Here is a 26,937-nt window from a genome sequence, read left to right on the forward strand (position 1 = left end):
CTGAGAGAATGGATGGAGGAAGAACTTATCAAAGTCAATGCAGGCTTGTTATGGAAAATAGGGAAAGTACAGAAATATACTTAAAAATAGAGGAAAAAAAATCACTCCTAATTCCTCTATCCAGAAGTAACTTTAATAAAATGGCTTTCTCAGTATTTTATCAATACTTAATTTTTTTTCTATGAATTCACATTCTTGTTTTATTTTTAACTACAACATTGTGTCAGAGGAATTTTCTATGTCATTGAAACACTCATATATATATATATATGTATATTTTACTTTAAGTTCTAGGGTACATGTGCACAAAGTGTAGGTTTGTTACATATGTATACATGTGCCATGTTGCTGTGCTACACCCATTGACTCGTCGTTTACATTAGGTATATCTCCTAATGCTATCCCTCCCCCCACCCCACAACAGGCCACGGTGTGTGATGTTCCCCTTCCTGTGTCCAAGTGTTCTCATTGTTCAATTCCCACCTATGAGTGAGAACATATGGGAAACGCTCTAATTTTTTTTTTTTTTTTTTTAGACGGAGTCTTGCTCTGTCTCCCAGGCTGGAGTGCAGTGGCCGGATCTCAGCTCACTGCAAGCTCTGCCTCCTGAGTTTATGCCATTCTCCTGCCTCAGCCTCCCAAGTAGCTGGGACCACAGACGCCCGCCACCTCGCCCAGCTAGTTTTTTTGTTTTTTTTTTTTTTTAAGTAGAGACAGGGTTTCACCATGTTAGCCAGGATGGTCTCAATCTCTTGACCTCGTGATCCACCCGTCTCGGCCTCCCAAAGTGCTGGGATTACAGGCTTGAGCCACAGCGCCTGGCCTAGAAACACTCTAATATTTTAAGTGACTATAGACTTTTCCATAATTTTGATGTACTGCTATTTATTTAACTATTTCCCTGATCCTGGATGTTTATATTTTTTTTCAGTTGTTTGCTATTATAAATTATGCAGTAGTGAACATCTTTGTGCATGTGTCTTTGTCCTAATCTCTGATCATTTTCCTTAGGACAAATTTTCCAAAGTAGACTTATTGCAAAAAACAGCATAGACTTTGGTACATGCTGCAAACTTCCTTCCAGCTGCCTGTTCAGTGCTCCCCACGTTCCACGATTGTAATGAGGCCCAATTCCTTAATGTTTCCTTCCAGATTCAGAGCCTAAACAGCACCATTACCCAGCTGGCCCTCCCCATTCTTCCTAACCACTGCCCAAAGTGTTGGCGGCAGTCTCTTTTTGCCCCCCTCCCTACCAGGACAGTGATACCCTCCCAGGAGGGTCTGACACTATGGAACCCTTGATATCAAGGCCTGGTCTTGTCCTTTCCTTTGTTCCTGTTGTCTGGCCCACTCTAAGCTGTGATATTTTCCCCATTTTTGCAGCTCCCTGCCCTGGAGGACCAGCTCAGCACCCTCCTAGCCCCGGTCATCATATCCTCCATGACGATGCTGGAGAAGCTCTCAGACACCTACACCTGCTTCTCCACAGAAAACGGCAACTCCCTATATGTCCTTCACCTGGTGAGTCTGTAGCTCTGGGGCCCATGTTCCTCTTCCCTCCGCTCGATGGGGAGTCCACAGGCCTCTCTTATCTGGAGCTTTAGATTCCTTTAGAAGGCAGAAACGGCATCTTATCAAACCCCCCTGGGACCCGAGCCTTCCCTGGCTTGTCCGCAGAGACTAGGGCAGGTGAAGGGAGTGCCCTGGGGGCTGGCTGACACTGGCCTGCCTGTGCCTGCAGTTTGGAGAATGCCTGTTCATTGCCATCAATGGCGACCACACTGAGAGCGAGGGCGACCTGCGGCGGAAGCTATACGTGCTCAAGTACCTGTTCGAAGTGCACTTCGGGCTGGTGACTGTGGACGGTCAGCTTATCCGAAAGGAGTGAGTCCTCAAAGCTGGTCCCCTCTGTCCTTTGCCGAGCACCCTTGCTGGACCAGGCAGTGTGTGCCTAGCCCCTGTGAAGCTGCCATTTTTCACACACTGCCCTCAGCTGGGTCCCTAGTTCAGAGAAACAGAGCTCAAATGAACCTTGGAGATAATCTGGTCTGACCCTCTGACTTTGTATCTGGTGAAACAGAGCAGAGAATGGAACTCACTTGCCTCGGGTCATCCAGCTGGTGGTTGGCCACATCCAAACTGGAAATCTGAGCTCAAGACTCTCAGTCCAGTGCTCTTTCCATTCTCCCAACATCGTCGCCCGTCATTACAAATCTGGTCTGAGCTAGTCCTCTCTGGCTTCTCAAGCTTCAGACTGTCTCTCCAGAAAAACACAAGCCCGTGCACACTCATACAGTCTCGTAAAGGTTTTCTCAGGAGACAGACCCTAAAACCTGTCTCTGGGCCCACAGTAAAGAACTTGGGGAAAGGGAATGATGGTTCAGAGTATACACTGAGGTGGGAGGGACCCCAGAAAAGGCTTGTAGTTGAAATGTAGACCTAGAAAAGAGAAGTTCATGGTATCACCACCCCCTGATTCTCTAAGATGGATTAGGAAGCTGCAGAGCGTGAAACTCTGGGACTTTAGAGTTTTGTAGCAATGTGAGCAACTACCCATATAGAGGCATTTCTCAAATGCACAAACACTGTTTCATGAGTCATTTTAGCCCAGATAGGTCATGGTTTCAGTGGCAAATACTACAGGTGGTGGATGCCTGTTACATGAACCACATTGGCTAGTGCAGACCTTGCCAGCATCTGAGATGTCTGCAACCCTGTGTAGGACCCTGATGATGGACCAGACCTTTCTGTGTTCAGTGGCCTCTGTGTGGGAAGCTTAAGCATCACCCTGGCTCTCTCTAGCTGGCTTTGTATGACATGTGCTTGTGTGACAGAGGTTGAGGAGTGAGGTGATTTGCTTAGCTGCCTGCCTTCTGGCTCCGTGCCTATCCCACCCCACTCCACAGCTAGAGCTCAGCCAGAAACCTGGCCCCCTTTCCCAGCTGTGTGGGCAGGTCACGTGGGCTCACCAGGCTCTGATGCTTAGCTGGGACTGTGGCCCCTCGGTTGGGTATGGGGTAGACCAGCTTTCTCGTGATCTCTCCCGCCCTCTCTGGCTCTGCCCCCAGGCTGCGGCCCCCAGACCTGGGGCAGCGTGTCCAGCTGTGGGAGCACTTCCAGAGCCTGCTGTGGACCTACAGCCACCTGCGGGAGCAGGAGCAGTGCTTCGCCGTGGAGGTGACTACTGGGCGTGGGAGTCCTCAGGACTTGGAGCTGTCAGGTCAGAGGGGGCATCCAGCTTTAAGACCATGTTTTAACCCTAATGAGTGAAGGCACAAGCAGCCCCTGAAACTCATGTATTCAGAGAGAGTTGTTCTTTGTGGCCATATGGAGGGTTGTGTACTCTGATGGGCTTTCCCATGGTAAAACAGCTCGATCCTGGATAATACAGACTTTTAATGTAATTTTTGGGTTCACCGTAAATTACAGAAATCTTTGAAGACAGTTCCTTCAACCCTTCCCTCCTCCTCCCACAAAATTATATTGAGCTGGAACTGGAGGGGAAAGCAGTGGAGAAAAACACAGCACTAAAGGCAAGATTGCCCCGAGTGCAAATGATATCAGCACTACAGCCAGTAAACAGCCTTGGGCCAGCAGCAGCATAGGAGAGCTGAGCCTGCAACTCTAGGTTAAACCTAGCCCCAAAAAGTTAAAGTGGCTGCTGGTGCTTTTATAAAGCCTAGTAAATAAAAAACTAAAAAATTAAAAATAAAAACTAAAGTGGCTGCTGGTCAGTAGCACTCCTTGGCTTCCTAAAGAGGTAAACCAAATTCTCTTGCAAGCAGTGGTTTTCATACTCCAGTGTGTGTCAGAATCCTCTGCAGGGCTTGTCAAATACAGGTTACTGGGCCTTACTTTCAGCATTTCTCATTTAGCAAGTCTGGGATGGGGGCTCTGGAACTTGCATTTCTTTTTCTTTTTTTTTTGAGACGGAGTCTGATCTGTTGCCCAGGGTAGAGTGCAGTGGAGCGATCTTGGCTCACTGTGACCTCCGCCTCCCAGGTTCAAGCGATTCTCCTGCGTAGCCTCCTGAGTAGCTGGGATTACAGGCATATGCCACCACACCTGGCTGATTTTTGTGTTTTTAGTAGAGATGGGGTTTCACGATGTTGGTCAGGCTGGTCTGGAACTCCTGACCCCATGATCTGCCCACTTCGGCCTCCCAAAGTGCTGGGATTGCAGGTGTGAGCCACCATGCCCGGCCCTAGAACTTGCATTTCTAAAAAATTCCCAGGTGCTGTTTGTTTATTGTGCTGGTCCAGGAACCACACTTTGAAAACCACTGCTAAAGCAGGAAAGGTACCGATCAAACAAATGTGAATTCACAACTGAAGAAAATCAGATATAGAAGAAAATAAGCCACCATGAGTGAGAGTCAGGAAAATCAATTACCAGCAGATTTATATCCCAAGGCACTTGATACATTGAAACTATTAAGTATAGAATATAAAATAACTATGAAATGTTTAAATATATGAAATGTAGAATCACAAAATAAGAAGAAACTCTAAATTGGCCAAGCAAATTTGAAAAAGAACCCATACAAATATTTTAGAAATGAAAACATAGTTGTTAAAATGAAAAACTCAAGGGATATGTTAAATAGCAGATGAGACATAGCTAGAGGGAGACTTAATGAGCTGGAAAATAGATCTGAAGGAATTCATTCTCACACCCCCCACTCATTCACTCTTCCAATAAACATATAATACCTATTATATGCTAAGAGGTGTACCAGGCCATGGGAATAAAGAGATGAATAAAGACACATTCACTGCCCTTGAGGGGAAATCAGCCATGTGTATACTAAAAGATATAATAAAGAATCCTGGCCGGGTGCGGTGGCTTAAGCCTGTAATCCCAGCACTTTGGGAGGCCGAGACGGGCAGATCACGAGGTCAGGAGATCAAGACCATCCTGGCTAACATGGTGAAACCCTGTCTCTACTAAAAACTACAAAAAACTAGCCGGGCGAGGTGGCAGGCGCCTGTAGTCCCAGCTACTCGGGAGGCTGAGGCAGGAGAATGGCGTGAGCCCGGGAGGCAGAGCTTGCAGTGAGCTGAGATCCGGCCACTGCACTCCAGCCTGGGTGACAGAGCGAGACTCCGTCTCAAAAAAAAATAAAAAAAAAAATAAAAAAAAAAAGAATCCTGGGTACCATATTAGGTTTTTCATCAAAAGCCATGGTGACACAAGAGATGGAATGGTTAACTCTTTCTGGGACATTAGGAAAGACTTCTTGTAGGAGGTGACCTAATGCCATTAATATAAAATCCAAACTCCTTCCCAAGCCTACCAGGCCCTGTGTGATCTATCGCTGCCTATCTCACTCCAGCTTCATCTCATGCCTCTCTTGTCCACACTTACTGAGTGTTAGTCACATGAAACTTCTTTAAGTTTCAGGAAAACTCTGTATTTAGATCTGTCCAATATGATAGTCATTAGCTACATGTGGCTGTTGAACATTTGAAATACAGCTAGTGCAAATTGTGAAATATATTCCAGATTTTGGTAACTTAGCACAAAAAAGAATGTAAAACATTCCATTAATAAGGCTTTTATATCATATGGTGATAGTATTTTGGATATATTGAGTAAAATGAAATATGTCATTAAAATTAATGTCCACTGTTTCTTTTTACTTTTTTAATGTGGTCACTGGAAAAATTTAAATTATGCATAGGGCCCACCTTTTATTTCTGTTGGACATCACCATTCCAAACTCTCTCCCCTCCTCAGAGCCTCTGAATATGCTGTTTCCTTGACTTGCAGTGTTCTCTCTCTCCCTCTTTCTCTGGTAGGCCATCCAGTTGTTTAGATATTAGTTTAAAGGTGACCTAATTCAGGGACATTTCTTTGGACACCCTACCCAAGGAGGTCGCTGCTATTTCTCTCTAGCCCAGTGCTGTGTATTTTGTACTTGGTGCTTATTTACAAATGGCACTTAACTTTATTTCCTTGTATATTGCCTTGCCTTATCCACTGGAGTCTAGTGACCAGATGGTAAGCCTCAGGAAGGCTGGGACCTGGTGGGTCTTAGTCCCCCTGTTTCCAAGTATCTGGTGCAGAGTCCAAGCTCAGTGTGGACAGTGAATGTCCCCACTAGCCCAGGGCCTGGAGTGGGGCAAGGTGGTTGGTGATATGGCTTTCTCTCCCTGCCTGCCCTGGCCAGGCCTTGGAGCGGCTGATTCACCCCCAGCTCTGTGAGCTGTGCATAGAGGCACTGGAGCGGCACGTCATCCAGGCTATCAACACCAGCCCAGAGCGGGGCGGCGAGGAGGCCCTGCATGCCTTCCTGCTCGTGCATTCCAAGCTGCTGGCATTCTACTCTAGGTGAGCTCAAGGTCCGGCGTGTGGTGGCTAAAGTCTCCCTGGCCTCCCCACTCCCCTTATTCCCTCTGCCTGAAAAGCACCACCTGCCCAGCCAAGAATCACCTCCTCCATGAAGCCTGAAACCTTCCCAGATTTGATTCTTCAACCCTTTTCAGCTCACTCATTTCTCTGTATCATTCCTTCCTGGAACACTGTCTTACAGTCCCAATCTAGAACTTCCGTTTGTGTTGTTCTTAGTCCCTGGTGCTTTCCCACTGCTAAATCATTTTCTTTTCTTTGTTCTATACAACCAAGTTTTACTTTAAAATTTGATGAGTTAATTAATTGTGTTTGTGCCTTGCCCGTCTCCAGAAAGGATTAAGTACATTGCTCCTTGAGGGCAGGGGCCAGGCTCTACACTCCTTTAACCTGCCTGCCCCATCTCCTGCTGGGCATGTGCTGATGGGTGGCTGTGCTCCTATGTCTGCAGCCACAGTGCCAGCTCCCTGCGCCCGGCCGACCTGCTCGTCCTCATCCTCCTGGTTCAGGACCTCTACCCCAGCGAGAGCACAGTGGAGGATGACACTCAGGTCTCAGGGCAGCTCTCTGGGCAGAGGGAGGCCTTGGGGAAGTGGTTCAGAAAACCTGCCTGGAAAGTGGTGGGCGGGCTCCCCCTGGGGACTCCATGTTGTCTAAGTCACAATTCTGGGTGTGTGGTTGGGCGTGACTTCTTTCCCACTGCTTTCAGATGTAAGGGGAATTCTGGAGTGCACATGGTCCAGTGGGTTCAAAGTGCAGATTTTTCAAGTCAGCCATGGCTTGAAACCCAGCTTCACCACCTGGCTGTGTGAGCTGAGCTCATACTTGCATCCCCAGAGCCTCAATGCCCTTATCTGTGCAATGGGAATAACAAAGCATCTACCTCTCAGGGGTGTTTGGAGGGACAAAAGGCGGGGTTCCCACGGAACCCAGCACCGCCTGGGGCATAGTGAATGCTCAGTGAGTGTTGGCCACCATCATCGCTGTTGACCTCATCACCAGGGGTAGTGGTGGGTTGGATACCAGTGTGTTGGAATTTCTGGAATTTCCATAGAACAGACTGCCTAGAATCAAATCCCTGGGAAGTCTGAGGACCGCACACCCAGGACTGCACCCGGAACGGGTGGAGGGGTGGGGGCTTCTCTGTGAAGCGCTGGGAGGCAGAAGGGGTGGAGGGAGCCAGGTCAGATAGGAGCTAACCAGCTTCTCCCCTGCCCTGCACAGCCTTCCCCACGGAGGGTCCGGAGCAGCCAGAACATCCCCGTGCAGCAGGCATGGAGCCCTCACTCCACAGGCCCAACCAGGGGGAGCTCCGCAGAGACGGTGTGTGCTGTGTACTTCGTGGAGTCAGGGGCAGGAGGGGATTGGCCTCTGCAGGCAACCAGGCCTTTCCTGCCCCGCCCGGGAGAGCAGGGACAGGGTTGAGCCAGCTGGGAGAGCCTCTCAACCTGAGCCACCTTCTCCATTCCAGGAGACAGACAGCTTCTCCCTCCCTGAGGAGTACTTCACACCAGCTCCTTCCCCTGGTGATCAGAGCTCAGGTGAGGCCTGGAGGGAAGCAGTAGGAAACAACAGCTAGCTGCCTGCAGCAGTAGCAATCAGCAGCCCAGGACGTTTGTCTTAGGCTTCAGTGGACCCTGCGCCTCCTAAGACATGAGTGCAGGTACCCGTGTTCCTAGAACACAGGGTGCTGTCTGCGACTCCCCATCTTCCCTGCCAGCTCCAGCCTGAACTCAAGGACTGTTAAGACCACTCCACTGATCCCTAATGCTGTTGATGACAAGTTGATTATCATCGTTTAAAACTTTTGAACATGCATTCTCAGACTCATCTTTCTTTTTTGTAATTAAAAATTAAGTTAAATTAAGTAATAATCATCTCATTTCAATACATTCTAAAATATAAATATTCAGCCTCTGTAGTTTATACTTTACCTGTTTCTCCAAAGTATGTGGGTAAACAATAAAAAAAACTATAAATATTCAAAATGGGTCAGGTGTGTTGACTCACACCTGTAATCCCAGCACTTTGGGAGGCCAAGGCGGGTAGATCACTTGAGGTCAGAAGTTCGAGACCAGCCTGGCCCACATGGCGAAACCCTGTGTTTACCAAAAATACAAAAATTAGCCAGGCATGGTGACAGGTGCCTGTAATCCCAGCTATTCAGGAGGCTGAGGCAGAAGAATCACTTGAACCCGGGAGGTGGAGGTTGCAGTGAGCCAAGATCATGCCACTGCACTCTAGCCTGGGTGACAGAGCAAGGCTCTGTCTCAAAAAAAAAACAAAAAAGAACTACAAATATTCAAAATGTTACAAAAAAATAGACAACCTTGCTTAGAGAAGTAGATAAACCAAAATCCAGACTGTTGTGGTCACTATGAATGAGCATTACATTTATTTCTGAAGTTCTTAGGGAAAAAAAAAGGATCCTGTGGTCCATCCACATCATCCGATAGAAGAAAGAAGACGAGGGTTTCAGGAGGAGAAACCTGTTGGGGACTAGGATTTGAAAGGAATTTATTATGTGGCTTCTTTTAACCAGTGGCTCCTAACCCTGGTACATTGGAACCACCGGGCAGCTTCAGCCAGCCCAATTAAGTTACAGTCTGTGGGCCTGGGACCCAGGTGTGATTACTTCTAGGAAATTTTCCCAGGTGAGTCCAACGTGCCTCGGGTGCAAACCACTACTGTGCACAGATTTAGATTATAGCATGCTTTGCCCCCGGCTGCATATTGAACTCACCTTTGGATCTTTAACAATCATTCAAGCTGAGCCTATACCCAGAGATGCTGACTCAGTTGACCTGGGCATCAGGATTTTGTAAAGGTCCTCAAATGATTGTCATGTGTAGCCAAGGTTGACAACTACTGGGTTAGATGCTCTTAACTTTAGGTCCTTGGACTAGCTAGAAGCCCAGGACCCCCGAGACGGTGTGCAAACTCGTCCATGCCTGTGCAGTGCCTGGGGTGAGGGTTCCTAGCTATCTTCAGATTCTCTGAGTTCCCAATGAGCCTGAGGCCTGTTGAGAAGCAGTGCTTCTGGGTAATCTCCGAAGTTCCTCTTACCGCTCCCTTCGTCATTCATCACTGTCCTCCTCCCAGTCCCTCTCCCTCGACAGTGGTTTTTATGCCTCAGAACTGTAAAAAATAATGTTGTTCCACTATGCACAGAACTCAACAACTTACAAATGGCTTGGGTTGCACTCATCCATTTGTAAATCAGGTGTTTAAGACTAGGAACACATTTCCCCCAGAGGAACATGATTATAAATGAGGGTTGTTTGCAATGAAATATAAGAGGTAGCAGTATTATTACAGACATAATATTTCAGATATGTGGTGAGTTCAGTAGGTTTTTGCACGCTATATTCGGAAGGAAATCCACCTCAATTCCCAGCACACAGTAGGCACTCAGTAAGAGCTTGCTGGTTGAATAATGAGTGCGCAAAGGTGGACTGTGTGTGCTGACTCCTGAGGGGCGGGTTGAGGTCTGAAGGAATACAGGGGACAGAACAAGGAGGGGATTAGGGAGCAAGGGAGGGTCAGCTTCTCTTCCAGGCCCAGGCCACCTCAGCCCTGGTACTGCAAAGTTCACCTTGTGCCTGCCAACTTAGGATGAAGGGGTGTTGCCCAGCCACATTACCACCCCTGTGTGGAGCTGGCAGCCAAGGGCGGAGGTTGTGGGGGACACCTGGACCCCCTACCCCATGCTATTGAGCCATTGCTTACATCTCATGATACTTACATCGTTATGTTATTACCTGTGGCCTGCAGGTAGCACCATCTGGCTGGAGGGGGGCACCCCACCCATGGAAGCCCTTCAGGTGAGTTTCTCCTGTGTCTGCCTGGGCTGCAGCTGATCTGAGATGCTGCAGTAAGTGTTGGGGGCTCTGAGGGTTCCGCCTCCAGGGTCACTCTACCCATGGGAGCCCTCCTCCGGCCCACCCCAGGCCTGGTCAGTACAGGTGCCTGTCCTGGTGCCAGAGCTCAGCGCAGAGGCAGGGTCTGGGGACAGGCTGTGAGGGGTGGTGAACTTGCCCCTCCCCTCCCCCAGGTGCTGTCCCTCAGCTCCATTGTTCTTGGGAGTGAAAGTCCAATCGAATTTTTGATTTTTTTTAAGTGAGCGTGTATATTTATTGCAGAAAGATTGAGAAATACAAAAGTAAACTATAAAAAAGGGAATGAAAATTACTCTGAATTCTGTCCTCAAAATGAGATTAACATCTTTGGGTATTTCTTTCTAGTCTTTTTTTCCTGTGACTTTACACACACCCACACCCACACATACACACACACACACACACATACACACATGACATATGTACACGTGTGTATTTTTAAAATCAGATTTGGATGCTAACATGCTTCATTATACTTTTTTATTTAAAATTCTTCCATTTCCTAAGCAGTCTCACAGTGTGGTTTGTAATGATTGTCTGGGAGTCCATCACATGCATATGTTATTTATCTAACAAATGCCCAGGACAATCGCATCATTGTGTCCAGTGTTTGCTGTTATATATAATACTGAAGAGGAATTTTTGTGGCATCTCTCGTGATTTCCTTAATTCTATAATTTTTAGAACTAAAGGCTTTCTTACTCAGATCCCTCTGTAAGGCTGGAGCCTTGCTCATTTGGTCACTTTATGCCTCAGTTTCCCCAATTTGAGTGGCTGTTGGGATGTTCTGAGGGTGATTGAAATGATACAATGTTGAACGTTAGTACCTCCATCTGTTGAAAATGTGCACTCCCCATCCACAAGTGTGTTTCCCTGCCTTCTCTGTCCTCTCTGTGCCACCACCCAGCCCCTCTGCCCCTGCCCACTGCCCTGCTTGTCATCCAGGCCGGAATCTGGGCAGAAAGGTCCAGAAGCAGCTGAGAGGGGCAACAGCGGAACTGGAGCTGCGAGGACAGTTTCAGCAGAGTGCAGGGATTTAAAAACCGGAGTTTCTTAGAGCTAAAAATGTTTATTTCTTATGGTTCACAGATAGGGCAGCAATGGGTGGGTCCGACTTAGGGATCCCACCTCTCACTTCAACTCTTCTTCCTCTGTAGATAGCGGAGGACACCCTCCAAACGCTGGTTCCCCACTGCCCTGCGCCTTCCAGCCCTAGAAGGATCTTCCTGGATGCCAACGTGAAGGAAAGCTACTGCCCCCTAGTGCCCCACACCATGTACTGCCTGCCCCTGTGGCCGGGCATCAACCTGGTGCTCCTGACCAGGGTAGGAGAGCCCCTCACCCTGCCCTGGTGACGCTTGGGGCTGGCACGGCTTCCCCAGGGGCAGCCCTGTTCACTCTCCTCTCGGCCCTTTCCCTCAGAGCCCCAGCGCGCCCCTGGCCCTGGTCCTGTCCCAGCTGATGGATGGCTTCGCCATGCTGGAGAAGAAGCTAAAGGAAGGGCCGGAGGCCGGGGCCTCCCTGCGCTCCCAGCCCCTTGTGGGAGACCTGCGCCAGAGGATGGACAAGTTTGTCAAGAATCGAGGGGCACAGGAGATTCAGGTGAGACCCAAGTTCCAGTCCTCCCCACCTGAGGAAGGGGCAGGGCTGACAGCAGGGTCCATCGGGTCCACCGCAGCTGAGAGGCCAGCAGGCCTGGGTTCCTGTCCAGGCTGCACCTCCACCAGGCCTATGATCCTTGTTTTCCCTATTATGAAATGATAACGAAAACTTAGCTGCTTTTTAGGTTTTCAGAATCTTTTTATGTGTGTTTGGCAGAACATGAATTATAATTCCCCTTTTTTAGGTGTGGAAACTAAGGCTTAGATAAGTTTTAGCTTGGCCAAGATTATGCAGCTTATGAGCAGTGGAGCCAGAGCCTGGATGCAGTGAGCAAGTGCAGGCCAGGGATCCGCCCGTCACGGGCTTCCTCCTGCAGCGGGGCCAGGCACCCGGGCTCACAGGGCAACACGGGGATGTGCAAGTCATGGCCCCACCCTACCCGTAGCAAGCTTAGGGCCCAGGTGGGGAGCTGAGACCAGGAGACACGCGAGAATGTGCAGGCAGTAGAAAGAGGCCGTCACCCCGTGCTCTGACAAAGCCCAGATCAGGGCCTGGACAGCAGTGAGGTGGGTGGGGGTTGACACTGGGTTTAAGCAGTGGCAGTGCCTGGGTGTTTGAGGAGCTGGGACCCATTGTGGCTGGAGTGCCTGTCAGTCTTAAGGCTGCAGGATTGGCTGGAGGAGACAGAGCAAGCAGCTGATGCCCCAGACCCAGGTTCCTCTTCACGGAGGCAGAGGCAGTGCCGCATCCCGCAGTGCCTCAGGGCATCCTAAGGAGCCCTTTCACTAGACCACCAAGTTCTTCAGCTTTATAGAGATCCTGTGAGGCCGCCCCCTGCATGGCTACCCCATGCCCACCCCATGCCCTCCCAGCTCCTGCAGCAGCACCTCCTCTGCACACCCCAGCCCCTGCCCTATGTGTGCCCACCGACCCCGAGGGGCTGGCCTGGTCACTGTGAGGGTGCTACTGTACGTGTCTGCGCCCATCAGACAGTGAGCCCCTGGAAACTGCCCTTTAAATAAATGCTGCTGAGTGACTAGAACATGGCACACTGAAGTCTGCAGGGGGCTGGTGGGGCCTGCCAGGGTAGCCTGCATTGGCCAGATGGGCAGATTTGTCTGGGGGCTCTGTGCCCTCTCAGAGCCTGATCTGGGAAGGCCTTTGGCCTGGACCTCACTGGAAACATGGTGGGGATGCAAACCTGCCACCTGTCTTCCTTACAGAGCACCTGGCTGGAGTTTAAGGCCAAGGCTTTCTCCAAAAGTGAGCCTGGATCCTCCTCCGAGTAAGTGGTGGGCTTTAGGACAAGGGGTGGGTCATGTGCCCAGGCAGACTGTTCCCTGGGAGACCGCATCTCCTCCACCACTGCACATCGTTTATCATCAAAATAATTTCAAGAAAGGAGATTTCTTCCCACATATGTGGCACACCATGTAGAGAAGCTGGGAAGCTCCTTCCTATTGCCTGATCAGCTGTGGCTGCTCCCTTAGGTCTTTCCATCTGTCTGTCCCAGGAGCAGGAGCAGGGTGGTCCACCTAGGAATGAGGGGCTCCCCAGGTCGGTCCATCCTGGGTGCAGGAGTAGGGTGGTCCACACGGGGCAAGGGGCTCCCCTAGGTCTGTCTGTCCTCGATGCAGGAAGAGGGAGGTCCACATGGAGTGAGGGGCTCCCTAGGTCTGTCTGTCCGTCCTGGGTGCAGGAGTCAGTTGGCCCACATGGAGAGAGGGGTCCTCCTAGGTCTTTCCTGGGTACAGGGGTGGGGTGGTCCACATGGGGTGAGGGGCTCCCCTAGGTCTGTCTGTCTGTCCTGCAGGTATGGGGTGGTCCACACAGGGGCAAGAGGTTCTCCAGGTCTGTCTGTCCTGGGTGTAGGAGTGCGGTGGTCCACACGGGGCGAGGGGTTTTTCTAGGTCTGTGTCTGTCCTGGGTACAGGAGTGGGGTGGTCCACACAGGGGCGAGGGGCTCCCCTAGGTCTGTCTGTCCTGGGTGCAGGAAAAGGGAGGTCCACGTGGGGCGAGGGGCTCTCCTAGGTCTGTCTGTCTGTCTGTCTCTCCTGGGTACAAGAGCGGGTTGATCTACACGGGGCGAGGGCGTCCCCAGGTCTCTCTGTCCTGGGTGCAGGAACGAGGTGGTCCACATGGGGCGACGGGTCCCCCTAGGTCCCTTCTGCTGTGATGCTCTCCTCTCTCATGCCCAGGCTGCTCCAGGCATGTGGGAAGCTGAAGCGGCAGCTCTGTGCCATCTACCGGCTGAACTTCCTGACCACAGCCCCCAGCAGGGGAGGCCCACACCTGCCTCAGCACCTGCAGGACCAAGTGCAGAGGCTCATGCGGTAAGTGCGGTGCGGCCCCCTGGATGGCAAGGGCAGGGTCTGGGGTCCGTACTTCCCGCATGCAGCCTGAGCTTCCCCCGGCAGGGAGAAGCTGATGGACTGGAAGGACTTCTTGCTGGTGAAGAGCAGGAGGAACATCACCATGGTGTCATATCCTGACGCCGGGGCCCCAGCCAGCCCAACACGCCTCTCGGGTCTTCTGCCCCCACACCTGCTCCCAGAAGGACTGTGGGCCCCAGGGAAGGGGAATATATTTTCCACCCCTCAGCCGCTCACCACCTCTCTGAAGGAAAACAATAGGACATAGTGACCCGTGTGCCTTGTCTGTAGGAACATTCCAAGCTGAAATTACAGGAATTCCTCCTGTCCCAAAGTTAATTCACAAAAGCCATAAAGACTCTTTATGTCAGTGTTGCCAGCTGGCAAAATGGTAATAGGTATTCCACAAGGGGTGGAGACGGGGTGGGTTCCTGTGGTCTGGTTGGGTTGAAAGGGCCATGTCCTTCTTAGACCATCACAGTGGACAGTGGCATGTAAAGGCTCCGAGAAGGCCTACAGTAAATGTTTATCCCTGTTTCAAAAACCATTCCTAAGACTATTTGACCCTTTTATTATGGAACACTAATTTCACTGAATACTGATTTTCCATGGAACTTGATGTAAAACAGCTTTTCCCACATCATCTCTGAAGTGTCCAGCCCTCAGTCTCCTGAGGCAGGTCCTCAGTGGCAGGTGAAAGGATGCCAGAGGGCCTCGTTAGCCACCAGCTGCTGCCCTTCCATGGATATCTCTTCCCCTCCCAAATGGGAGCCTTCCAAACGCTCATGATGAAGTGTAAGGGTTTAGCAAGGTCACAGTGAGGTGCATAGGTTGGGCGGTCAGCTAGGCTCACTCATGAACGAAGTGGCTGTGCTCACATTCCAGCCTCACGTGTGTCTGACTTAAATTCATCCCTCATGAAAACGATGAACTGAGCAAACCATGTTCCTGTAGGGCCAGAACGGCCCATGTCAACTGTGCAAGCGTTGAGGATCTTACAGCTTTTCAAGGCCTGGGGAGCTGGGAGGTAGTGGGGATCTGAGGAAGCAAGGATACCGGGGGCTTGGCTGAAATGGAAGCTGCTGGAGAGAAGCAGTCCTGGCCCTCCTGCCACCATGACTGGGCACAGCTAGAAGTCCAGGGCGAGGACAGAGGCAGGTCATCCCTAGCTCTTGGCTTGGTAAGCACCTTAACTCAGACCTTCACCTACCTAGAAGACTTCCCAAGCTTGGTGCACTTCATCTACGTGGACCGCACAACCGGGCAGATGGTTGCGCCTTCCCTCAACTGCAGTGAAAAGACCTCGTCGGAGTTGGGCAAGGGGCCTCTGGCTGCCTTTGTCAAAACCAAGGTAACCATTCCGGCCCAGGGTGGGGATGGGTGGGCCTTAGCCAATACTGGGCAGTCCCTGCTGTTGTGATCCACATACCTGGGGCTAGCAGAGTGTGCTGGGCAGCAGGCCGGAAGAGGCAATGGCCAGTGCCGGCATAAATAAATGCTCGACAAGTATTTGTTGAATGAGCTAGAATGGAGAGCACGGCAAGGTACATCAAATGGGCATCAGAACTTAAAACAAGGCGATTTCTGTTAGGGAAGCATTCCCTGGAAATTCTTTTATTCTCCTTATTTAACTGACTGGTTTTCATGGCAAAGTTGTATTTTTGGTAGGGGGAGGACCCCTGCCACTGTCCAAAAAAACTGTACGTGTGTGTGTGTGTGTGTGTGTGTTCTTTCTTTTTTTGGGGGGGGCGGCGGGGGGCAAGTGAAGTGTATTCTAATGTTTAAAACAAGATGGGAAGATGGGAAGTTGGGTGGCAGAGGCATGTATTGGAAGCCCAGCCCCATCTCCCACTAGTTATGTGGTTTTGGGCAGTACTTAGCCAAGTGTCAGTTTCCTCATCCGTAGAAGGAAAAAATAGTGCTATTTATGTCACAGAGTTATGAAGATTACATGAGAGGATACGTGTCAAATATTTAGCATAGCACGTGGTACAAAATGTAGATACAGTTCATTCAGTACTTACTGGCAGCATCGTCATCACCATCTTCATCCTTGCCCCTCATTCTGGAGACAGTCGGGGTTATCTTGGTACGTTTTTCTTTTTGGTTTTCTGTGCAGTTTGTTGTAGTTGAGATCACTCTGTATGTGCAACTTTGTTACCATGTTTTCACTTCACATTATATCAGATGCATTTCCTCATGCCATTAATTCTTTATAGACATGATTTTTAGCAGCTCCGTAATAGTCCATCATGTGAATGTAACATAATTTATTGAACCATTTCCCTGATGTTTAGACATACAGATTATTTCTAGGCTTTTGCTGTTATAAATAATTCTGCAGTATACACCTTACATACATCTGTGTCCCCATCTCTGATTATGTCCCCAATATGGATTCCTAGAAATGGAATTACTAAGTCAGATGGGAGCAATGTTTTTAAGGTTATTCATGGGTGTTGTCAAGTTACTTTCCTGAAAAGTATAATCAATCCATGGCAGATTTAATTAGTAATTGCACAGTGATGCAGTTTGGAGCAGATTGCCTGTCCCTCCCGCTAAGGGTGGAGGAGCGGGCTCCTCGCGTCTCTTCCCAGCCCTGAGAGGTGGGAGAGAGCCCACTGTCCCTACTGCCTTCCCTGGGGTACTTCCCTGGCAGCATTGGTGACGGTCCCTGCGTCAGGCAGGAGGACATTCCCAGGGCAGCTAAGGCATGTGGTTTCTCAGGCCCTGTGTTTCCATCCGACCCCTTGGTGAGCTCTGATTTGGACTTCACCCCTGGCTCAGAACATCCTACAGGGTCACTCACCTGGACCACCATCAGTTCCCAGCCTGAAGGGCGCTAGGATGGATTTAGGAGACCACACCTTGTCCTCCTGTGTTAATGATGTCCCTGGCTGTTTTCTGGCCTGAATGATCATTTCACTAATTTATTTATTTTAATATTATTATTTTTTGAGACAGGGTCTCACTTTGTCACCCAGGCTAGAGTGCAGTGGCACAAACACAGCTCACTGCAGCCTCAGTCTCCTGGGCTCAAGCGATCCTCTCGCCTCAGCCCCCCAAGTAGCTGGGACTACAGGTGTATGCTACCACACCCGGCTAATTGTTTTGTGTTTATTGTAGAGAGGAGGTTTTGCTATGTTACCCAGGATGGTCTTGAACTCCTGAGCTCAAGCAGTCCACCTACCTCAGCCTCCAAAGTGCTAGGATTATAGGCCTAAGCCACCACACCAGCCCAGTTCACTAATGTATGGCTTATGTGTATAGTAAAGTTACACAAAGCTTTTTTATATATATTTTGCCCCCACACTAACTGGAGGGTAGTCCATCCATCCAATAATGATTTATTGTTGAGCCTTCTGCTCTGGGCCAAGGCAGTGCCCAGGTACTAGGAGAGGCCCCTGGCACTCACGGAGTTTCTTGTCTGCGCACTTTCCTTCCTTCGGAGGTGAGAGCTGCCCGGGCAGACCAACGCTGAGAGAGTGGTGATCCTCACTTTCCTCTTTTCCCCAGGTCTGGTCTCTGATCCAGCTGGCGCGCAGGTACCTGCAGAAGGGCTACACCACACTGCTGTTCCAGGAGGGGGATTTCTACTGCTCCTACTTCCTGTGGTTCGAGAATGACATGGTAGGTGAGGCCGAGTCCCTGGGCCAGGACAGTCCGCACACACTTCCCGCTCTGTAACTCTTGGATTCGTTTCTTCTGAATTGTTGTCTGTCCGTCTCATCTTCTCTTCTTGTTGCTGGTAAGCCCAGCAGGTTGGGACCCAGAGCTCAGAGGTCACATTTTCACGTGGGCATTTAACTGCTTTGTGACCCCTCTGCCCAGCTGTCTGGCAGACTCTTGCCATTGTCCACGTGGCATGCAGGCACACATGTGAGCAGACAGGCACACGCCCCACTGTGGGAAACGCGACTCAGATCATACACTTTGTCGCTAGTGATTCCATGTCACCAGCATCACATGCCAAGCATGGCACATGGTCATCCCTGTGGCATAGGCCCCTGAACTCAAGAGCATAGGCCCTGCTTGAAGCAGTGAGCCAGGCCACCCAAGGAGACACTGGTGGTGTGGCTCGGGGCCCTGGCCTCCTGGCCCTACACTGCTTCCTCTGGGCCTCACTGTTACTGCAGAGTAGGCTCCGGTGAGGGGAACTTACTGTCTGTGGCCACCTGCCCCTCTCCTCCTGTCTCTCCCTCCTCTCTGTCTCTTCCCTTTCTTTGCTTTCCTCCTGTTTCTCTTTTATTTGCATCTCGTTTGTCACCATGAATGGTTGTTCCAGCTCTCAGGAGCGTTCCTCCTCCCTCGCAGCCCTTGGTCTCTGGGTCCCTGAACTACTGTGCCTTCCCCTGCACCCACCCTGCATTCTCTTTGTTCACTGAGGGTGACAGCCATCCCTTTCCATAGGGCAGGGTGGTTACTGGGGCCCTCCGCCGCTGTTCTCTCAGTCATCCCTCACAGCATTGTGCAGTGGCTAGGGCAGGGATCCCTGACCCCATTGTACGGATGGAGACACGACGATCTAGAGCTCAGACGCCATGGCCAGGGCCACCGAGGTTGTTAAGTGAGGAAGCCGGAGCCCAAGCTCTGTTCCTCCAGCCTGCAGGCTCCCAGCTTTCCTCTGTGCCACTGGAAGTGCCCAGGACTTGTGTGCAGCAGAAGTGCTAGAAAATTCCTGTGACCTTTACCTTCACTTCTAGGGAAGGACAGGAGTTTGTGTGCTTGGGTGGCCCCGTGGGGTGATACAGTGAGGCAGAACTGTGAGCTGGAGAGGCCAGGTTTGAATGTCAGCCACACAGCCCAGCTGGTGCCACAGGGGCAGCCCTGCACGCTGCGGAGTCCACTCCCCCTGCATGGCAGGCCACGGTGGCCCACACAAGTATCAGCTAGTCGCCATGTTCGTGCCTGGCACACAGGGCACGTCCAGCAGATCTTAATTCCCTTCCCACCTTATCCCACCCTGGGAATTCCCAGTTCTTTCAAAGCGAGGCTTAGGCCTTTTGTGAATGCTCTGCTCTTCGAGATCCTGTATGACAGCCCTGCAGGTTGCCCTCCTGAGCGTGTGTTTGTGGCCTGTGCAGGTCCAGGTATTGATGGGAATGAGAGCTACCCTGCCGGCCCTTGGAACTTTGTATACTTTGTCTCTAATGTTCATAAGGCGACTGTTGTTATTCTGACTTCAAAGATGAAAAACCAAGGTCCAGGCATTTTCCCAAGCACCCAGCACACAAGGCAGAGCCAAGCCAGGCTGCGAGCCCGGTGCGTCTGACTCAGGCCCGTGTGCTCCCCCGACACCCACTGCCTCCCTGTCCTCCCTCCTCAGGGGTACAAACTTCAGATGATCGAGGTGCCCGTCCTCTCCGATGACTCGGTGCCTATTGGCATGCTGGGAGGAGACTACTACAGGTGATGGCGCGTCGGGAGCCGCTGGGGACGGACGCCCCCGTGTGGGTGATAAGTACTCGCCTCTGCCGGGAGCGGCTTCTGCTTCAGCAGTGCCCTACCCCAGACCCAGAAATCCATGCTGGGAACACCTTCCCAGCTGGGCCTGTGTGCAGTGAGGGAGGATGGGTGTGGAGGGCACTTCTGTGTTCCTACCACCTTCCTGCTGGCATGGTCTTGGCAGCACAGGAAACGTCTGCACCCGGCCCAGAACATCCCCACTGCTGCCTGGTAGCCAGGATGGCACTGTTAGGTCAGTGAAGAACAGGAGCAGGTGTCAAGGCCCACGTGCAGGGGCCTAGTGAGATGACCGAGGACATGGGCATTTGCTCGCGAGGGCCCAGAGAGGCCTCTGGCACTGGAGGAGGGCAATAGCCTCTCTCCTGAATCCCGTCCTCCCTTTCCTCCCCAGGAAGCTCCTGCGCTACTACAGCAAGAACCGCCCGGCCGAGGCTGTCAGGTGCTACGAGCTGCTGGCCCTGCACCTGTCTGTCATCCCCACTGACCTGCTGGTGCAGCAGGCCGGCCAGCTGGCCCGGCGCCTCTGGGAGGCCTCCCGTATCCCCCTGCTCTAGGCCAAGGTGGCTGCAGTCTGCCTTTTCACCCCGTCCTCCAGCTGCTCTTGCTTGCCACTGTTCCCCATGGCAAGAGCCTGCTGTCTGCAGTGGCCATCCTGAGGATGGGGCAGAGTGCCGAGGGTGGCCCCAGGGTTTCTAAAACCCCACCTAGACCACCCTCCATGTGGGGTACTGTGCAAGGCCCCAGATCCTTCTCTCCTCCCAGGGGCCCAGTTTGTCTTCGTAAAACAAAAGTGGCAGCAGCTCCTCTTCTAGAGCTGCTTCTGCCTTTATCCTGGGAGATGGGGAGGAAGCCCCATCTCTGCTGTTCCCTGAGTGGAGGAAGCCCCCCCCGGCAAGCTCTCTCCTTTGCCTGGGTTTGAATTCCAGCCCTGCCACTTCCTCTCTGCATCTCCTGGAAAGTTTCTTCTATTCCCCACATTTAAAGCGATGGCACCTCCGTCCCAGGGTGGTGTGAGGATTACCCAATGCGGTAGGTGCTCAATAAATATTGGTCATTGTTATCACTGAAGCTCAACACGCTTGTGCTTCTAGACCCTTCTGTTGTGCCGATAAGCCCTTGCTAAGTCCCAGCCCCTTCACGCTCAGCTGGCGTCTGCCCTGGGGCTGGGGTTCTCAAGCCCCTGGCCCTGGCCCAGAGATACGGATTCGCTTGGCGGCCGTGGAGCCCAGGCTTTGATGTCTTTCAAAGCTTCCGTGGTGCGCCCTGGATTAAGAACCACCACCCAAGGAGTACAGCCCCTCTCTTCCAACCGAGAAGTTCCTGTCCGAGAATGGACCCAAGGACAAGAGATCCTGAGAGCCCTGGGACTGGGAGCATCTGCTCCTCTGAGGCCAGGAGGCTGGTGCTGGTCCAGAGAGGGCGGCGTGGCAGAAATCAGCGTCTACCGCAGCACAGGAACAGATGGCCCTGTGCTGTGCATGTGGGAGCCGCGCCTTCTGTGTCTTCAGTCTTGAGCCAAAATTTGCACAGACTGGTCTCTCCCTTGCAGGGGACAGCTTAGGGGAGGCGTTGGGGGAGCTCGAACCCACACGTTGGTCTAAGCCCGGAGAAGGAGGCAGTGAGGAAGTGTCCCCTCAGGTGACTGGATCTGTGTTCCTCCTTATCATCATCTGATGGAATGGCAATGAAAAGCATGGATTGTGGAAAATACAGAAAAGCATAAAGGAAAAAACTCCAATCCTCTGAGCCCACCAGTGTTCAGGACACCCGCTTTTGTCGCCTACTATTTCCCTTTAGTTTTTAGCAGTGGCTGGATGTGATACGTCTAGTTTAACCAGTCCCCTTGATCTTTCTATATAATAAATAACACAGGGGTGGACATCCTGAATCAGATCTTAGCAGAGATGCTCACATGCGGGGTAACTGTCCATGGTGTGTGGAGGGGTCCTCGGAACCCCCTCTTAGGATCATCTCCACATACTCTCCCAGTTCTGAGATTCGTTACCAATAGCAGGTTTCCTTCACACGGCCATGTCAGAGCAGCGCAGGAACTCTCTGCTCCACTCCGAGGGGCTTTCTCCTCCTAGGGAACACTGCTAAGTAATGGGCAGAGAACAAAGGGGCTCCTCATTCAAGGCAGGCCTAAGGGAGGGTCAGAAAGAACTTTAGCTGGAGGTATTTACAGATGTGACCTCTAATCCTCGGGGATTCTTGGAAAATGGGCAAAGTGCCAAAAGAAGAGAACCCAGAGAATTACAGACAGTGAACTTGCCCCTAAGCCCTCATTGAGGGGTGTGTTTGAGCATTTAGGAGAGGACTCCAGTGCTTCTCAGCGACAAACACAGCTGCCTTTGCGGTGTCTGAAGGCCCTGGTCGTGGTGACACTAGATGGCTGCCCTGGGCGCCCCCTGTGGGTGTAGAGACATGACCACTCTGCACTGGCAGACTCAGCATGGAGTCAGAGCCGAGTCTGACATGAGCACTTGCCATCCCAGGCATTTCAGTTCTGACTGAGAAGGGAGCCGCACAGGGGAGGAGAGGGCCCTTTGGAGCTCCTCTCTGCCTCCACCACTCCCTAACCCTGCAGCCTCAGTGCCCTCATCTGTAAAATGGGGAGTTTTGCCTACAGAGTTCAGCACAGTACCAGCCTGACATGGGAACCCCAGTGAATTATCAGTTTTGTCATTATTCCCCTGCATCCTGGAGGTGACACTGCCTGGTTAATAGGCACCCCCTCCTGATGGCCCAGCACAGCTGCACAGCAGCAGGAGGCTGGCCTGTGGCCAAGAATGCACGGTGGAGGAGGGCTGGAGGGGGACTGCAGCTCCTCCTCTTCCTGCTTCCTCCCTGCTCCACCCCCTGCCTAGGGCAGCACAAAAGCAAATCTCTAGCTAACTCCCTCCCTAGCAAGGCCCAGCCTGGGGCAGAAATGCCTGCAAGTGGCCGCGGTCTCTGCAGGGCTGTGGCTGCCTCTCCCTTCCCAGCTTGGAGACGAGCTCACACAGAAGCCGGGGGAGGTCTGAAGCCTGAGTATGATGCGGTGGTGATAGGAGCAGGTAAAGTGGTAAAGCAGGCTGGGCCAGAGCTGAGGGGTGGGAAGGCAGCCCTGCTCAGAGCTTGGTGGGGAGGAGGAGGCTTTGCCAAGCCCCAATGCTCTCTCCTTGGGCATAACCCGCCAGAAGTTTGTACACTAGCAGGGGCTGCAATGGAAAGCCCTTCCATCTGGCAGGCACGCACCTGGGATTCCGGTGCTGGCTCTGCTATGTGGCCTGGGGTAAATGCTTGCCTTCTCTGGGCTTGGATCTTCCATGGAGAATGACAAAGGAAGACTAGGTGAGCTCAGGGGTTTCCCTCTATCTCCTGCAAAATGACCTGGTTTCCACCACATTCTCAGCCTGTGGTTTGTAAGGGTTGGAACTAGCTCTGGGTCAACAGACAAGTGAAATCCAGCACCCACCCCCCACCTCCCCCACAGTGCCGTGAGTTCTGGTCACCACTACCTTACCACTGAGGCATCCTCACAAGAAACTGCAGTCATTCATAAAGGCCAGTTAGGATAAAACAGAACTGAGTCCCGGAGTTCCTACTGCGTGTCTGCAGAGGGCAGTGGCCCCCATTGCCTTGCAGCTCTGGGACATTTGTTAATCTGCAGTGATCCTGCCATACTTTGCCAACCCCTGGGCTCAAGAGTATCAAAGTCTACTGGGTGCTAGGGGAAGAGGCAGGCCCAGGACCAGGTGGTTCTTCCTTAGTGCCTTCCATTCACACTTGCAGAGGGCCCCAAATGCATGATTGCCAGCTAGGTCTTACAGAGATAATGACAGGGACCGAAAGCAGACGGCACTCATTACGCAGCTTTGAAGGCGTGTCTTCATTTTCCTATGTGCTAGAGCAGTTGCGAGCAGGTAGATACTCAACAGTCACCTCTCCAGGGAAAAATGTGTGATGTGTGTGTGTGTGTGCGTGTGTATATATACACATACATATATACACACACACATGTATATACACACATAATGTATATATGTATACATATATGTGTATACATATATAGACACACATGCTTATTTTAAATATTGAAATAAAAGATACACTGCACACAATTTTACAAATAAAAATACAATACTCTCAATGTAAATGCAGTCTAGCCAAGTGATTCTTACCAAAGGCTTTCTTTGATTTTTGCCAAACTCAGTAGCCAACCTATAGTTGCAACTGACAAATGAGGGTAGCTCCGAAGAGAATGGTGCTCCATATTTTCTGTAAAGAGTAGGACGATCGTGAAACAGCAAAGATTTATATCCCAGCCTTACTCCTTATTTTTTTAATTTATTTTTATTTAATTAATTAATTTTTTTTTTTTTTTTTGAGACAGTCTTGCTCTGTCACCCAGGCTGGAGTGCAGTGACACAATCTCAGCTCACTGCAACCTCTGCCTCCTGGGTTCAAGTGATTCTCCTGCCTCAGCCTGCCGAGTAACTGGGATTACAGGCACCCGCCACCACGCCCAGCTAATTTTTGTATTTTCGGTGGAGTCCGGGTTTCACCATGTTGGCCAGGCTGGTCTCGAACTTCTGACCTTGTGATCCACCCGCCTCAGCCTCCCAAAGTGCTGGGATTGCAGGCGTGAGCCACCGCTCCCGGTCTTCTTCTTTAAATGACAGGACTGATGTTACTCAAATAAGATAATTTTTTTTAATACTAGAATTTCCTTCAATTTTTATGCTATTCACGCTGTAACAGCTAATGCTGTTAGGTTTAATTTGCATTATTAGCATTTTCCCATTGCTTTCTTAAGCCTGACCACAGGACAATAAATGCAGCCCTGCTGTGTAATATTTGTGTAATAATGATGACGGTGGTGGAAATACTCCCACCATGGCCTTTTTTGTCACCAAGATGAGGTTGCTGAATATGATTTGGGAGTGATACCCAGTGGCACATCACTGTATAGCACGTCCACCATGCAGAGATGTACCTAGAGGCCAATGACAGCAAAGGCATGGGGAACAGACAGATGTAGTAAAACAAACAGGAGGTCGTGTGTTTTGAGTATTTATTACCTTTGTTTTTAATATAATTTATTTAATTGTAAGCTTATATAATTTAGTTTATAACAATGGCTATTTGACATCCGGCTCACAAACTCCCTGGGCTGGTGGGAGACGTCTCCAGCACCTCGCTTAGCCTCAGAGAAGCCCCCTGCCTTCTTCTGTGCTCGGCCACAGCTCACCCTGCTGTCTCCTAATGGGGAAGGTTGACTCTAGGTCACCAGCTGCCTTGGTGACTTGCCTACAAGTGCGAGTGAGTCTCAGTGTGAGCTTTTCCTTGACATGATTTCTTTAGTTGCTAAACATACCATAAAGCCTGTTTTAAAGGCATCTTGGGCCTGAGTGAGGAACAGAGTGGCATATTCTGAGACAAGGGTTACCTCTGAGTCCCTGAAGGCACACTGGTACCTGGCCGCCACCTTGAAGATGACTCTGATTTAGTCATTTGACTAAATGTGCCTGAGAGTGACTGAGGAGCTTGTTAAAATGGAGATTCCTGGCCCTGTACCTGGTGATGAGCATTCTGAGGGCGGGGGGGTGACTCCCGGAGGTCAGCACATCCACCCAACCAACCCTGCCTGATGCAGGCAGCTGCAGAGCCCACGCCCAGAGCAGCTGCTTAAGGGCCCAGGCGCCTGCTGTGGGGCCCCTGAGGCAGGTCTGGGGATTAGCAGAGCCCGCAGCTGAAGTCCTCTTCAAGGAAACAGAGGTGTCACCAGAAGCCAAGGAGGGCTCAGCCAGGACCTGGGGGTGGCCACTGGGAGGGGGTCTTGTGCTTTGGATCCTTTACCTTACTCATTTGAGGTCTGCCATGATAGAACTGGACCCAGTTGCCTGGAAAACTGTGAGTTTTCCAAGACTGACCATCAGCACCAATTAAAAGACAAATAGCTCCCATTTATCTCATCCTTGCCGCACTGCAGGGTCCCTGGCACCCTCTGTTCCCCACGTGAAGAAGCTCAAGGCTCAGGGCAGCTGACAACTCTCTGAGGTCACGCCCTGGCAAGCAGCAGAGGCTAGGCTGAGCCCAGGACTGTCTGCCTTTAGTTTGTTGCATGTCTTTGAGACAGGTTCCATCTGCTCATGAGTCCCAACTGGCAGATTGTTTAAACTTTCTTATGAACATTTTCAAAAGCCCATACAAATAAAGAGTATGTCAAGCAGCACTTTTTAAGATGAACTATAACCAACTAGCTTCTCACATGCTTCTCATGTGGTCAGAGTTAATTTTAGCTCATGAAACTCTTGGTTCTGTGAAACACCTGCTGAATAGACTCCTGGGAGGGGGATCTGGGAGTCGACATTTACACAGCCTCCCAGGTGATTCTGAGCTTATCAGAGCTGGAGAGACACTTGTTACCCAGGGGCTTGGTGTGGAACATGAGATGCCAAAGCCAAATTCAGGCCTCTCAGCCCAAGGCACCCTGAAGCACAGCCAGTCACTCCAGCACATGTTGAAGCTGTACATGCTTGCTTCATGTTGAACTGTTCACATTTTATTTTTGGAACACTGGGGATTGGCAAAAACAAACCCATGTGAATGAAGCCTCCTAGGGCACCATTGTGCCAATTGTGAACCACATGTGGGCAAAACAAGCCACGCTTGACAGCAGCTACCCACATGACCAGCACTCCCCTGGATGCTGATGCTGCCATGTGAGATGGGACATTGGCGCACCAGCATTCAGCCACCCATTGCTTCTCCTGCTTGCCAAATCAACCGTGCTGCTCCCTCAGATACCATCACCTGCACCTCCCAAGCAATGGAAGCCCTGGCAATGCTCTCATGAGCCCCTCACTCCAGCAGAGCCCCTGACCAAGCCAGGGGAGCAGGACTTTTCCAGCCAGGGCAAGAACCAGGGTTTTCTGACTCCTTGAAGATCTGGTGTTTCATGGAGTTGAGCCAGCTGCTGTTCCAACATCTGAGTGCGGGAAGGGGAGGGGAGGGTCACCAAGGATCTTCATGGCATGGGGACAGGGAGCGGTGAGCACATTCCTCAAGGACTGTCCGTCTGCCCGCCCGCTGACCAGTGATGCTTTCCTTCCCTCTCCCCTGTCTCGTTGCAGGACACAACGGACTGGTGGCTGTGAGTACCTCCCCAATTGATCCCACTTCACTGGCCCCTGGGCGTGTGGCTCTCAGCAGCCTGGGAAGGAGTGTGAAGAAGCAGGTGGGATAAGGGCCTCAGGAGAGGA

General features: G+C 51.2%; 2 protein-coding genes across 17 annotated transcripts in view; both read left to right on the plus strand.

The window, feature by feature from the left end:
* HPS1 (HPS1 biogenesis of lysosomal organelles complex 3 subunit 1) overlaps positions 1 to 21,567 on the plus strand; it is a 31,938-nt gene extending 10,371 nt beyond the window's left edge. For 2 of the 8 annotated variants that reach the window (XM_010389533.2, XM_010389534.2), the window contains exons 4-20: positions 1,384 to 1,521; positions 1,742 to 1,884; positions 3,069 to 3,177; positions 6,173 to 6,333; positions 6,803 to 6,902; positions 7,576 to 7,674; positions 7,823 to 7,892; positions 10,126 to 10,175; positions 11,408 to 11,575; positions 11,673 to 11,852; positions 13,076 to 13,137; positions 14,051 to 14,185; positions 14,270 to 14,335; positions 15,431 to 15,575; positions 17,741 to 17,854; positions 19,551 to 19,633; positions 20,082 to 21,567. In XM_010389533.2, the coding sequence (XP_010387835.1) occupies positions 1,384 to 1,521; positions 1,742 to 1,884; positions 3,069 to 3,177; positions 6,173 to 6,333; positions 6,803 to 6,902; positions 7,576 to 7,674; positions 7,823 to 7,892; positions 10,126 to 10,175; positions 11,408 to 11,575; positions 11,673 to 11,852; positions 13,076 to 13,137; positions 14,051 to 14,185; positions 14,270 to 14,335; positions 15,431 to 15,575; positions 17,741 to 17,854; positions 19,551 to 19,633; positions 20,082 to 20,244 (1,986 nt within the window). In that variant the 3' untranslated portion in view covers positions 20,245 to 21,567. Of the gene's footprint in view, positions 1 to 1,383; positions 1,522 to 1,741; positions 1,885 to 3,068; positions 3,221 to 6,172; positions 6,334 to 6,802; positions 6,903 to 7,575; positions 7,675 to 7,822; positions 8,335 to 10,125; positions 10,176 to 11,407; positions 11,576 to 11,672; positions 11,853 to 13,075; positions 13,138 to 14,050; positions 14,186 to 14,269; positions 14,336 to 15,430; positions 15,576 to 17,740; positions 17,855 to 19,550; positions 19,634 to 20,081 lie in introns of those variants that run through there. The other 6 variants (XM_030940108.1, XM_030940107.1, XM_030940106.1 and 3 more) reach the window with 4 other exon arrangements.
* Positions 21,568 to 21,860: 293 nt separating this feature from the next.
* PYROXD2 (pyridine nucleotide-disulphide oxidoreductase domain 2) overlaps positions 21,861 to 26,937 on the plus strand; it is a 32,836-nt gene continuing 27,759 nt past the window's right edge. For 7 of the 9 annotated variants that reach the window (XR_004059956.1, XR_004059954.1, XR_004059955.1 and 4 more), the window contains exons 1-2: positions 21,861 to 22,746; positions 26,809 to 26,912. Coding sequence is in view for 5 of the 9 variants with exons in the window: in XM_030940102.1 (XP_030795962.1) it covers positions 22,431 to 22,746; positions 26,809 to 26,912 (420 nt within the window). In the remaining 4 variants the exon portion in view is untranslated. The remainder of the gene's footprint in view (positions 22,747 to 26,808; positions 26,913 to 26,937) is intronic. The other 2 variants (XM_010389532.2, XM_030940101.1) reach the window with 1 other exon arrangement.

The sequence above is a fragment of the Rhinopithecus roxellana genome, chromosome 11 (genome assembly GCF_007565055.1).
Source record: "Rhinopithecus roxellana isolate Shanxi Qingling chromosome 11, ASM756505v1, whole genome shotgun sequence".
Lineage (NCBI taxonomy): Eukaryota > Metazoa > Chordata > Mammalia > Primates > Cercopithecidae > Rhinopithecus > Rhinopithecus roxellana.